Source organism: Aspergillus saccharolyticus, assembly GCF_003184585.1.
Source record: "Aspergillus saccharolyticus JOP 1030-1 unplaced genomic scaffold BP01scaffold_10, whole genome shotgun sequence".
In the NCBI taxonomy this organism is placed as follows: domain Eukaryota; kingdom Fungi; phylum Ascomycota; class Eurotiomycetes; order Eurotiales; family Aspergillaceae; genus Aspergillus; species Aspergillus saccharolyticus.
The window spans coordinates 553,581-566,818 of record NW_020290620.1 but is presented as its reverse complement, the minus strand read 5'-3'; the positions used below and the strand labels follow the sequence as shown (position 1 = coordinate 566,818).

General features: G+C 43.7%; 7 protein-coding genes across 7 annotated transcripts; 3 read left to right on the top strand and 4 right to left on the bottom strand.

The window, feature by feature from the left end:
* On the bottom strand, positions 1-998 carry BP01DRAFT_17559 (uncharacterized protein). The gene is made up of 2 exons (XM_025570820.1): positions 757-998; positions 1-695 (listed from the first exon to the last, which is right to left on the bottom strand). The coding sequence occupies exon 2, from the start codon at positions 626-628 to the stop codon at positions 134-136; it is 495 nt and encodes a 164-aa protein (XP_025432564.1). The 5' UTR covers positions 629-695; positions 757-998; the 3' UTR covers positions 1-133.
* Positions 999-2,081: 1,083 nt separating this feature from the next.
* BP01DRAFT_397108 (uncharacterized protein) lies at positions 2,082-3,490 on the top strand (the record flags this gene model as incomplete). The annotated part of the gene is made up of 3 exons (XM_025578496.1): positions 2,082-2,535; positions 2,604-2,720; positions 2,770-3,490. 3 exons carry the CDS (start codon positions 2,082-2,084, stop codon positions 3,468-3,470), a joined length of 1,272 nt encoding a protein of 423 aa, XP_025432563.1. The 3' UTR covers positions 3,471-3,490.
* Positions 3,491-3,715: 225 nt separating this feature from the next.
* Positions 3,716-5,050, bottom strand: BP01DRAFT_17541 (casein kinase family protein). Its single transcript, XM_025570817.1, has 2 exons — positions 4,946-5,050; positions 3,716-4,885 (listed from the first exon to the last, which is right to left on the bottom strand). Exons 1-2 carry the CDS (start codon positions 4,995-4,997, stop codon positions 3,735-3,737), a joined length of 1,203 nt encoding a protein of 400 aa, XP_025432562.1. The 5' UTR covers positions 4,998-5,050; the 3' UTR covers positions 3,716-3,734.
* A 90-nt stretch (positions 5,051-5,140) lies between these two features.
* Positions 5,141-7,109, top strand: BP01DRAFT_338071 (uncharacterized protein; the record flags this gene model as incomplete). Its single annotated transcript, XM_025573314.1, has 3 exons — positions 5,141-6,089; positions 6,138-6,740; positions 6,864-7,109. Coding segments are annotated over exons 1-3 (1,542 nt in total), but the record flags the coding sequence as incomplete, so codon positions are not given.
* A 1,084-nt stretch (positions 7,110-8,193) lies between these two features.
* BP01DRAFT_373008 (kinase-like protein) lies at positions 8,194-9,197 on the bottom strand (the record flags this gene model as incomplete). Its single annotated transcript, XM_025576766.1, has 4 exons — positions 8,194-8,295; positions 8,343-8,548; positions 8,600-9,050; positions 9,108-9,197. The coding sequence occupies 4 exons, from the start codon at positions 9,195-9,197 to the stop codon at positions 8,194-8,196; spliced, it is 849 nt and encodes a 282-aa protein (XP_025432560.1).
* A 2,134-nt stretch (positions 9,198-11,331) lies between these two features.
* BP01DRAFT_422540 (uncharacterized protein) lies at positions 11,332-11,975 on the bottom strand (the record flags this gene model as incomplete). The annotated part of the gene is made up of 3 exons (XM_025579579.1): positions 11,332-11,453; positions 11,500-11,585; positions 11,643-11,975. The coding sequence occupies 2 exons, from the start codon at positions 11,973-11,975 to the stop codon at positions 11,517-11,519; spliced, it is 402 nt and encodes a 133-aa protein (XP_025432559.1). The 3' UTR covers positions 11,332-11,453; positions 11,500-11,516.
* Positions 11,976-12,452: 477 nt separating this feature from the next.
* BP01DRAFT_422539 (uncharacterized protein) lies at positions 12,453-13,226 on the top strand. The gene is made up of 2 exons (XM_025579578.1): positions 12,453-12,547; positions 12,601-13,226. Exons 1-2 carry the CDS (start codon positions 12,503-12,505, stop codon positions 13,186-13,188), a joined length of 633 nt encoding a protein of 210 aa, XP_025432558.1. The 5' UTR covers positions 12,453-12,502; the 3' UTR covers positions 13,189-13,226.
* Positions 13,227-13,238: the final 12 nt, after the last annotated feature.

The following is a 13,238-nucleotide window of genomic DNA, read 5'->3' as shown; positions in this document are numbered from 1 at the left end:
CTACTGCTGTGAGTGAGTCGATACTGGATCTACAGTATTCAATGGAAAATGAATCGCAATAAGGGCTTCTCAGCCTTTGGGCAAGCGATAGCCTTCATAATCATTCTTCAAGACTTATACCCGATCTGAAAGTTCAGAACATGATTCTCTCCACAAGTCTCAAAGAATTTTCAGCGACATTATTATAAGATCGATATTGTCGCCCAAGATAGTTTCTTTTTGAGTGGTGTAGTGGCATGGTAAGAGAGGTTTGTCGTGTAGAAAGCTCGCTTTTCCGTTCAACGGGATTATGATTTGATGGCCTGTTCCATTCTGGATAATTCCGCCGTGTACAAGGTGGAGAACTTTGCAGTTGTATGCCTGCAACACTCGCCAGGTTTGTCAGTAAGTAGCCGCTGATTTGTTCCCCAAAAGTCAGACTTACTTTGAATCCATTGATACTTAGCTCAGCTGATAGTCTCTGAATTTCCTGGCTGAGATCCTCACTAGAGAACCCCCAACCACTGCTAGCTTTGCCTTCCTTCTTTGTAGTGTCTTCACCAATAATCTTTTTGATTCTCTCGACAGTTGCCTTTGCTTGATCTGGAAGCTCTTTGAAGACACTCCGATTTGAGTCATCTTGCGCCATTATAGTTGATAGCCGATGCGACTCTATCTCACGAACTTCGAAAGTCTGTATCAAATGGAAAAGGAGCCTTGTTAATGAGGGGTCAGCAGAGTTGTTGTCAGCCTAATCATGTGTCACGTGAGACTGACTGATACCCAAGCCCATCAAAAAACCACACAAACTGCTTAGGCGGCTGAAAGTTTTCCCTCACACTTGAGCCTAGCCCGCTAGAACTCACTGTTCTCAAGCAACAGTTTGGCTATTAAGACACAATACTACCCAAACTATGACTTGTAGTAATTACAAGAAATAGTCGTTTTGAGAAACATTGTAATGTTGGCCTTTGAAAGCACTACATCTGATCCATGCCAAATGCTCGCATAGGAAGCTGCATTTCCGCCGAGAATACGGTGGACTACATCTGCCAAATGTCCTTTCAATCTGACTAGTGCGAAAACGCATTCCTTCATCAGTCTGTTACAGAAGTCTTAACATAATCCTATAAAGGTCTCGTGCATCTCCTTCTTGAAGACTCGTTGTCAGTCTTGAAGCATGAATATGGAAACCGTACTCGCTCGAAGCCATCATTTGGACTGGCTGCCTGGTCGTAAAATCCATTTCCGCGGCACAAACACATATCGAAGAATTGATGAAATCCTTACAGAAAAGATTCAAACACATGACGAATCCAGAGGAACTATTGAAGAATTAACAGGTGTTTGCAGAGCAACACATATCAATGGTTCAGATAATTGGGAGGAAGCTATTGTCAAGATCAAGCAACAGTACGGGCCATACTGTGGAAGTACGAATGAAGCTACTAACTGAACTAGGCTCTCCCCTTGGGATGACGGAAGTAACGACATCAGCTCAGAAGCTTACCGCGAGATCGAAAATCTCCAAAAGCTAACAGAAAACCACTGCACAAGTACACCTACACTTATCGACGCTATATTACGTGTGACTTATAGGGTCTTTCTAGAGCGAGAATAGTAGTTTCAAAGATACTTCTTCAGATTACTGTAGTGATTTGTGCTGGGTCCGAATCTTCTTCATTGGTTTGTAGCTCTTGGAAGGCAGCATCGTTGACGGAAGACTAGTAAGCTACGTAAATAATTGCTTGAACAAATAGACTAACCACTCGCCAAGTTGAGATAAACTCAAACTTTTAAATCTGAATAGTATGACACTCGGTTACAGAATAGCTTGGTTGATGACCCTTTTGATCTTCTCAAAGCTTGCAGATACCAAGACTGGACGGCTTTAGAGCTGTAGAACTTAGTATTGGATTTATCGGACTTGCATGTTGTTGATCTCAGGTTATAGCCTCAAGAAGGAGAGTAAACAATCAATAGCTTAAGGTATAAAAGGAAGTCTCTATCCTCTTTTGAGGAGCTCTAAAGCCATCCATTATCGATTGTCATACACTATCCCTTTGATACCTATATAAAATATCCAGCAAAAAAGTCAAAGCATGAAGATCATCTGCCAGACTTGTCATGAGTTTGTTGAAGACTTGTTCTCAGACATAGCAGAAAGATCCGGGAAACATTCCTCAGGTACAGGTCTACACGTGATAGACTTCATCGGAGAATTGCGTTATTGGCACGATTTTCAAGATGAAGTTGAACAGGTTCTCGCAAAAGTCGAATGGGAAAACTATCAGCATCCTGTCACAGCTTATATTGAGACAGGTGATGTTTATTACAGAGAGCATTTTCTTTGCGGCGCCGAAATCTCAAGCAGCGCCCGCTTTATATCGAATGTTCTAAACCCGTTAACTGGTGTTGCTAATATCCTCGGATATCCTCTGTACTTCGGCGATTGGACTGTCACTGTGGATAAGTTGAAATGGCCGGTTCTAACCCTAGCCAACGAGCAGGATAAAATTTTCACTGGCAAACCGGGCACCATCACAGAGACAGAAGGTCAAAGCAAAAGTCCGCGAAACCCGAGAGAGAATCGATCCCCGACTATGCCCTAATTGATGACAAAGGCAAAGCCCGCGCAATTGGGGAAGCCAAGCACCCCTGGGGAACTCTCCCTGACGCGAATATCAAGCAAGCTCTCAAGGGGGACAAGGAGGGCGAGAAGCTTCTCCGAAGGTTTCTCGGTAAGTAACTATTGCATAGTATTGTACGTATATCTCTAATAAGTTCCAGGACAGATAGCAAGAGATATGTGGGCTGCGAATCTCAAATATGCTTTCATGACTAATTACAGATGGACTGTTTTTCTTCGTCGTGAATTCAGCGATGGAAAGTGGACTCTTTATCATTCTGATGCGATAAAGCATGATTCAAAAGCGCAACATCGAGACCACACAGCAAGCATTTCAGTACGACAATGCGTTCTCTTTACCATGATCAAAGTGGCCTCCTCCAACCCGGAAGACTGGTCAACTAATGAATCACGGCGTGGACCCCTCTCGACTTGGGTGTATATTGCCCCCGACAAGAAGGAAGGCACGGAGAAAACAACAAGTTCTAACCTCTATCTCTCAAGAGTTCAAGGTGAACGTGGTCTGTTTTCGGAAGGCTCAATTGCTTTGGCCAACAATGATTTACCTGGGAAGGGATTTGCGGCTGGCAAAGCACCAGAGCTTACTCTGCCGCACCGCTCATTTTCCACCACTCAGATCAACTCGTCAAATCAAGAAAAAGAGCCTACGGGTGCCACGCAGGAAAGCCTCAAGGGTAAAGGGAAGACAGCCGAAAGTACCGATAAGCAAGGCGCCAAGGGTAAAGGAAAGACAGCTGGAAGTACCGACAAGGAAGGTGCCAAGGGCAAAATGAGGGCAATTGAAAGTACTGATAAAGGTAGCTCCAAGACCACAAGGTCCACAGGGAGTCTCCAAAAGTGAGAACAAATAGGCTCAAGAACAGTGCAAGAATGCTGGAAGCCATGCTCGCTTTGAGTGATACCTGGCTATTCAACATAGCCTTTTTATCATGTTTGATTGTTGCTTTTCTTCCCATTTCTATCAGCTGGCTGTTTTAGGTAGCGCATACTCTTTTGTTTTTGTTTTTTTTTGTCAATTGATCTATATTGCAGTTAAGTTGGATGGTTATTCTCAAATATCACTGAATACTATGGAATGTGCCTGGAGCCTGTATAAATGTGTCAATCAAACAACAAGCCATTCCGGTGGCATAGCTTTGAGCCTGTGAAGTTCTATCTCCCAGTGACGGATTGTAGAAACCCATGCTTGCCGCCTGTTGAAATCAACCTCTAATTCTCGTTGACGATGCGCTTGGCTTAGAAGATACTCGGTCCAGTAAATTCGATAATGCGGAACAGTTTCGAATAGTACTGTTAAAAAACTGTATATCATATCAGCGAATGACTTTTGCTTCATAGTTGACTCCTTTGTTGTTGCTGTTATTAACCAGCGTAGATCTCTCCATAATCGATTTGGCAAATGATGAGCTCTAACAAGGTAGAGACCTTTCGAATGACGAGGGCGAAGCCTTATGAATAACTCGTAATATAAATCCAAGATAAGACCAAGGGAACTTGGAACCATTTCACATAAACAAGATTGATGCCCTTTCACTTCACAACCAATTTTCGCAAGATGCTTCTCAAGATGGGCAAAAAGAACCCCAGTCGAGTCGATTCTGGCAGACATGAATCGCTCGTTATTATAAAATGGAAGAAATCTCTCAGGGACATCCAGACTGTTATACATATGCTCGATCATGAGCTTCAAGCGTGGATAGTTTGGCGGGTTTTGTGATAGAAGTTCACATATGAAAACCGACAGTGTGCCGTGTGGCGTGAATGAATGGCTGTTTTTCCTAGCAACTTGGAATTGTTCCCATGTGACAAAGCCATTGCAGAAGTACAAAAGAAGTTCGCCCAGGCTATTCAGGTCCTGTGCAAAAGTCTGAGCCCCTGCGGGTGGTGAAAAGCGGTCAATCAGTAATTGTGGGCTTCGCCACTGCTGAGAGCCGACAGAACATGAGTAAGGTGTTAATTTGCCAACTGTTATAGACCGACCATGAATGTATTGCAAGCGGGCCACCAACTGCTCTGCTAAGTATACCAGCGTCGGTGTCTTGAATTCTCGGCCGTTTTTTTCGAAGACCTCTTCAAGACTCGGCCCACGAAGATCTATGATTAGGATATATTTGTTTGTGTGTTTGCCATGCCAGTGATAGATAGGGATGCCGGGACCTCCAGTTAATGCACTCAATGCGAATACATTATAAGCCAGTGCAGATTCATCTTCGTGAGATGTTAAAGTAACATCTTCGCCGGTGGTCAAATTTTGACCTGATCACGTGTCAGAAGCTCGCAGCTCGCAGCCCGCGGATTTCTACTATTGTGACATACCGAGGCCGGCCACATCGCGCCCCGGCAATTTCAACAATTTCCATGACACCATTTATTCTCTTGCTGTTTTCTTGGTGGGAAAAGTAGTGGTTTTAAGCAGAGCAGACTAGGCTCAGTGACTTTCGCTCTATATAAGGTAAACCTCCATGGTGTTTCCCAACTAGTTACTTGTCAGCCTTCGACGAAGCGCTAGCACCAAAACCCTGACTTCCACGGTCATGGTGTTTAAGCCACTGATTCCTGAACAGTCTGTTAGTCATTAACCAACATTTTCTGAGTCCCCATTGGCCGTCTTGAAAGCCGCAAACAATTGTACAAGTCCCTATGAATCCACTTGTTCGATTAACCATGGTATACTTAGTAATCCTAGGATACATCCTACCATATAAACCTTCCTTCATGCAGGAATGATGGTGAATACCGATATAGTAGATGTGTCAAAGTACTCGTCATGGACAACCCTTGGAATCTAACTTCCGCTGCACAGCTCGGCACTGTGAAGATACATCAACTCAGACAGCTGCGCTTTACAAGCTTGCAAGGAAAGCTTAAGACACACTCAGTTGACCAGGGCAATATCAACCGTCTTAAGCATCGATTTAAGAAAGAGGGCTGTCAGCGCTCAGCTCCGCCAAATTATATCAACGCATTGGTGTCAAGGGACCAGTACCGCGAAATTCTTACAATGAATTCTCTTTCAGCCATTGGCTCGGATATTCCTGCCATCATATTAGCTCCAAACTGCTTCTTGGACTGTACAAGAGGGAGACATCGAATCGCAGCAGCAAGTTCATGGTTGCCACCAGATGATATTTGGTGGAATGTGACCCTGTATGATAACTCAAAACTTGATGATAAAGCGAGGAGGATTTTATATGAGTTTAGAGACAGCTCACGAGTCTTATCTGACGGAGAGATATTCTTCAATGTCCGCTACTACCAGAAATGTCAAAATGATGCTGCTGCCGGGGAGTGGCTAGCAAAATGGTCACCAACTAAATGTCGAGACTTCCGTCAGATCTACAGAGACAAAGGATCGCCTTATAAACGATTCCAGAAAAGTCTAGACAAACTTCTTGATTTCCCTGGCATATGGCAACCCTGGTTAATGGGTACCCATCTCCTGAGTATGCAATGTCCTGAGGTCTGATGATTGTCTCACTTCCAAAACTTCCTGTGCTGACAACTGCAGGAACTCTCTAATTATTTGGATCATATCTATCGGTCATTGCATGTTTTGACATGCGGACACCATAGTGATCTTGATTTAGAGACAATTCAACTTCTTGAAGGAAGATGCCCTCAATGGTCCGACGGTGATTGTTGGTATATAAATGAAATATTCAACAATGGGAGAGCATTTTCCCATATTACAGATGCTCAGGCTCGATCTCAATTACACCAGGCAGCCCTCGCTTTTAAGGGCATTGTTCCCTCGCTCAAAACCTTCCTAGAAAATACCAAGTACATTAAGCCCGTAATGCAGGTTATGAAAAAGTTCCTTCCATCAAATTTTGCGGGCACCATTCAAGAAGCAATGAGGGCATGTTACATTGCTTCTAGTGAAGATCCACTGCCGATCCAAATAACAGAGAACGATTTTGCCTATAATCCAGTGGAGGATAGAAGTACAAGATTCTGGTCAGCATACCGTCAAATGTTCTTATTCGCCACCCGCAATTTCTACGGGCTTTCAGAGCATCGGCCAATTGGCATCCACAAGCATTCCCGGAAGCCAGCAGACTACCACGAATTATGGGCTCGGTTCAAAGACCTTGCTAACAAAGTTGGCTTTGTATCGTCCACGAACGATTCAGCGAAATCTTCCGAGTATACCGCGGTGCATTCTTTGCTATTGCGACTCAGACCACCCAATCTCTTTGAATACGATGAAGTTATCCTGTCATCGTGCACTGAGCAGGTCGCTAGAGTGTTGAATGGTATTGGCAGGAAACCAGTAGCACTGTCCCGTCCATACCATAGCACAGACTCCCGTACACCGTGGTCAATCGAGAGACGATGCGGGATGACCGATGCTGATTCCTATTTTGCTGATCAGAAATACCTCTTCCTGAATCAGATTTATACTTTACAAAACGACGAGAGACGTGAACATCCGACAGACTTTGAAGTGAAACGTGACATGTTTATTGCTTTTTTCCCGGGAGCAGACGATCTAGAAGCTGAAGAAACGCTCAACGGAGGGGATACCGTGATGCCAGAGCATATACAGACCAGTATTAACCACGACATGGAAAACCATCAGAATGGAACTATCGAGCAAGTAGATATAATAATGTCAGAGCAACCAGAGCGCAATAACAACCAGACTTCTTTCAGTCACCCCAACAGCAACGAGGATCGAGCAGATAGTGTGATGCTCGGGCAATCGGATGCCGCCCTTCTTACTAGTCAATTATCTGACGATGGACAATCCGACGCTGATAACAACATGGCCCTGGATTTTCTCAACATGGTGGACTTTTCACCTCCCAGCTGGGATTTACCAGCGCTGCCGATCGATGAGTCAGCAATTGCATCTATCTCTCGTAATTTGTTAGACGCCTCGCTTCCGACGCAGAATGCTATCATACAACAGACAAGAGAATACTGTGTGTTCACAGCTACTATATGTCCCGGGAATTTCTGGAGGAAGGTTATATCACAAGCTCGAAAAGTCCCACATTACACAATCTTCTTCGATATCAATTCTGCAAAGTGCATTTGTGTACTTGAGAATTCTCTTGCAACAGTGTGCGGAAATCTGCCAGAATTTCAGGATTCGTGGCTAGCAACCCCTCCAGATGATAACAGGCCAATTCTTAACACAACAACCCTGGCACATATTTGCCAAACAGCCCCAATTCTCGTGTTTCATGGCCCGATTGGAGAGTTCAGGAACGATATCTTGCAGCAAAGAGATACCATTACTGAAAGTCCTCTACCAAGCTTCCAGAACGGGCAATGGACGTTACAATGGTAGGCTATACTATGAGGATATAGTAGTCTATAAGTATATATTTAGCTGCTGTATTATGAAGGCGTTTTCGAAGTAAATTGATTATATTATAGACATGCCACGATGCAGACACAATAATTGATTTAGAGACGTTGTATCGAGATATACTATTCTGAATTAATGAATCAATCGGAAAATGCTATCTGCTTGTGATTCAACATTAAAGTCACCATTACTCATCATGAAAATTATGTCAACCTCAAACCTTTCTCATGTTGAATCGATATGATTAATCTCTTTGGAGCTCGACTTGATTGTTAGCCAACTCTCGCGCCAGTCGAATGTACGGTTTCAGACATGGCGACCCGGGGGAGAGTTGAAGGAAGTCATCCTAGAACGATCAGACAATGCCAATATAAAAGGAAAGAACTGCCAAACCTTCAAGAGATACTGTGCACTCCTTTGCTTGGTTGCCTCAATAAAGTTGATCAACTTTGGATCCCATGTCTTCGACCTCAAGCAATCCTCCTTTTGAAGAAAAGTTTGGGGCTCTAGGCACTCGATTATCATTGTTCCGATTGATCGGATATCATCCTGATGTGACTCTAGGTCTTGACTATGTAGTTTACTCTCACCGAAATTGGCTATTGGTTATTAGCTTAAATCATGACACATAATTTGAGCACTCGACTTACCGATTTTGACTGAACCATTAGTTGCCAACAAAATACTATTCGAATTGATGTTTCCATGACTGATTCGATGTATTTGGTGTATATAGTTCAGGCCCAAAAGTATATCATGAGAGAACGCTGCCACTTCGTAAAGTCTCATTCGCCCAAGAGGGGTTGCAAAAACCTGATTTAGGGATACGTCCATAACTTCGTAGAAGAGGAACAATGTGCCTTCTCGATATAAGACCTCGTACAATTGCACAAGATTCTTATGACTTGCGGCAGTAAGGTCTGAGACCACGTCTATGCTAGAGATCTCTGTCCTTTTCATTATAGCCTCTTTGAAGGTGGCATTCTTAGCAAAGACAAGATATCCCTCACCAGCCTGATGTAATTTGAAGCACTTCTCATAACGTTCCCATGGATCTGCTGTTTCCTTTTGCAATCCTGCTGAGGGCTCCTGTGATTCTTTCTGGAGCTTTTTGGCATGTCGCTTGCTATCCCAGGATGGTTCGAGATTGGCTATCACTCTCTTTGTTAGAATCTGTTGCCCTGTTTTTGTCCGCGGAAATGTAGACAAGCGGCTCTTGTCTGAGTCTTTTGTGGCAACCTTGTTCATTTTTGGAAAAGAAGTCAATTGCTTAGGTACTATACTAGTGAAAATTCCTATTTGACAGGCTTTTATACTCACCCGAAGACCATGGTCTAAATAACCTGAACCATGCTCTTCATTCATGTTCACCATCATCAAATACCTAGCACTCTAGTTTCCATAGAATACCTCAGAAACAACATAAATCAATAAGAAAGCGATAATATTTGAAAGGTATAACATGGATAGTAAATAGAGCTTAGTTGCATAAGTTTGACTTGCAAGCTTTCAGTCTCATTGTAGCTTTTCCTTGAATCTCTGTGTGTTGTGTGATTTGTTGTGCCAAGCTCAGCCGCAGGGAAGCTGCAGTCGCAGGGTTGACATCATTTCTTAGTCTTTGGACAAAGAGGGTACTGTAGAGGAGGTATGACCGCGCGGTCCACTAAATTATGTGGATAATACGACCAGGCGAACCTCGAACTATACCTAATCTGGATAACCTACAGTACCCCATGGCAGGTTTGGCCGTACTGTAAAACGCGCCCTACGTATAATACAACCAAGCGGTTAGCCGTTCTGCTATGTTTACTAAAAAATAATGGAGTACCTTGTGGCTAGCTTGACCCCACGGTAAGACGTACCTTATGGCCGAATCATTCACATGGTTTGACGCTTAGCCATGCTTTTCAAGAAGCATGGAGTTTCATATGGTAGACCTGATCCCACCGGGAGTAGCGCCCTACGGAATGTCCTGTCATGAGACTGGCTGATGTGCTTAGATTTCTGATCCATGCAAGACCACACGGTATTTCTGACCATAATGGCAATCTCGCCGCCTGAATAGATAGACCACGAAACCCACTCATGACTCTGTTGTATCGCTGAAGTGCAAGATGAGCCGTTCCTGTGGTCATTCGAACCTGGTGGTTATGCTTCTTTGCACAGCATGCTTACTCCTTATTGATGGCGACTTACTTATGCTCTGGATCCTACTTAAAGTAGAAAGAACACCCTCACAAGCGTCATTTATTTATACTTGTTTTACAATCATTGTGCTGTACTGGGCTTGTGTCTGGCTTTATCTGAAGATGTCAAGAGAGCCTGATTATCTTTGTTTCCTACCAGGGAGTTCTAAAGGTCCGGCTATCGCCATAAATCGGCTGGATTTAAAACTGACCGATTACAGAGAATCCGATTGTGATTGATGACGATGACAGCTATGCAACTCTTTCTCTATCTGGAGCAAGTGATGGTATGTAATATCTATTTCTAGCCACAGGCATGGTGCTTACATTACATAGTAAACGTGGCTACACTTGAATCTCAAGATGATGAACACAGAGAGAACAATGACGATGAGTTTTCCACGCATTGCATTTCATGCAAATCCAAGCATACTGCACAGGGAGATCATCCACTCGGACTGCTTGAATGCAAGATTTGCTACCAGAACGCAGTTGATATCGTACTCGACTGCGGCCATCCGTGGTGCTTCGATTGCTTCCAAGAAACATTTCATCAATATGTCTACCGTGCGACAAGTGGTAATTTTGCACAGGCCAAGGCAAGACTTATTTCAGAAGATATTCGACCTTACTGTCCTTACTGCAGAGAGCCAACAAGAGGATTTTATCTATCCCAGATTGGAGACGCAGATGAGCAGCAAGAGCAGCAGAATCTTCTTTATTTAAGATGTTGTGACAAGACACACAAAGGCTGCTTCATGACGAAATTTATTGTGCGAGGAACCAAGCTGCGATTTATCTAGAAATACTTTTGTTTGGACAATGCCATCAATCCACCATCTAATCCGCCTTTTGCATTCAAGCACAGAAAATCAACTGCTAAAATGTATGTGATAACCTCTGTATTGGATGATGTTTGTTTGTGCTGCTTCTGCAAACCTTTGTTGGTTGAACTAAGATGAGCGCATTTACATGTGGAACCCGAAAAGATAGGTCAAAAAGACAATACTTGGCAAAGGACTTTTATGCATACTGTATAACATTCTTCGATAGGCCCAAGGACAAGATCTGTACTGCATATTTGCTCCATCTCATCCAAGTAGTGATTGACTATCTGCGAGTTCCAACTGTCATATTTTCCGAGAACTCAGTTTCTCCTTAGCTCATTCAGCTTACGATTCACCACATGTTAAATCCAAAGGAAGTTTCTTTGGTGGAGGATAGCAACAATAGAGTTAAGCGGAACACCTTCAGATGCGAAGTAGATAATGGCCGCCTATCCTTCAACTTCCCACCCCTCACCACTAATGATTACTGTCTTTCCAACAATCAGAGGATGTGCTTCGAAGGGAGGCTAAACTTACTAAGGTCAGGAGAGTATTCAATGTCTGGTGCTAGAATCTGCTTGGCTAGTCAAACTGCTGAAAGCACCAAGGGTGACGCTTGGATCCTAGGACAGCTAAACGATTAAATTAGTGTTTATAATAGGGATCTGACCGACAATTACCTGGGCTATCCTATGAGCATCGGCCGCCGATAGTGCCAATAAATTCAAAACAAGGTCATTATCGGCTGTGGAGAAGAGGAATTCGCTAACAGCATCTGGATTCCATTCCTGCCCATCCCAGAGCACGGGGCTTCGTAATCGAATGCGCTCTAGTCGGGCTTCTAAGGCTTTTGTAGTCCGCCCATACTGGGATACGGAGTCATTTGGACTCACGCCCATGAGTATAGACCATCGCTCCGTGATGAGCCTGGCAATCAATTCATGATCGATGCCCCACATGTCGAAGACTATAGCGATTGCAGTTTCTTCCGGGGTCCAAGCCACTCTCGCCATGATTTTGACTCATTATTTTCAGAGAAACATCGTTCTGCGGTACTTATATACTGCTATCCTTGAGGTCATTAGGGAGCTGTGCCGCCTCCAAGGCTCTTCGACGACCAGGGTATAGAAGCGCAAATCAGCGGCGCAGTCAAATTCGCAAGTATGCTATGGTAGGCTCTGGATAATATTGTAATAGTCTACTTTGCGCCAATCGTGGCCAATTGAAAAATGTTCTATAAGGTGATAGTTTAAGCTGTATCACTAGGCACTGCTCTCAATGTTTATCGATGCGATCCACTCCTCGTTCTAAACCATTTTTATCATAGCGCCTTTAGTCAAGTCATCACTTCTTACTTTACTGATACTACCGACTGGTGGGCTAGGTAGAGGCGATTTCTAGCTTCAAACGCAATAGAGTGAGATTTTAGGGGTGCCCTTTACCGTCTATTTTATCTCCGAGTCCCAGTTGCCTTCTCTATAAACCTGGCACCTGCTTTCAGTCTTCACAAGATATCAAATATTCAAGCACACGAGCCACTATGAATCAAGATATTCCGCAAGGACGAAGATCCATCATAGAAAATGTAGGTCGACTGTGGTTGCTATTTAAAATTACACATTGCTGAAACTTGCAAAGGAACCACTATTCGCGCCTGAATCACCTACAGGTGATAGAGTCTCCTTCTATCGAAACCATATCGTCTATTTGCGACATGTACTTCGCCAGTCTTCTGTCAACAACGCTGCCTTCCAGCAGCTGGAAGCCGATCACAACATCCAGCATAGGACCTTGCAAGATCTCACTGCGGCTAATAATTTCCACAAGCAGAGGCTTAAGGAAGAATGCTCAGACCACGCTTATACAAAGCACTGTTTGGATTTGGAGAGGAGAGACAAACAAAAATTGGTAGCATCAATTGCATTACAGCAAGAGAGTATGCTCAGATTGAAAGCTGCGCATGAAGAGATTGAAAGGATGCTAGACATTGAAAAGCGACAGTGTCATGATCTGACATTAGAGCTTGATCGGACACAAAGAAAGTTTCATCTGATAGATTCTATCGTCGATACCATGCTCCTGGAAGAGGACAGCATGCTTGTGAAGGGAGATCGCTCACGGCAGATAACGGATGTTATACTCGACCTTGAAGATCAGATGGAAGCAAAGTACAGAAAAATCATCGAAGAGCAGGACAAGCATATCGCAACATTGAAATCTGCATAGTGATCTACAAACAAGCTACTCAGACATGAATAAACAACACCTAACTGGTT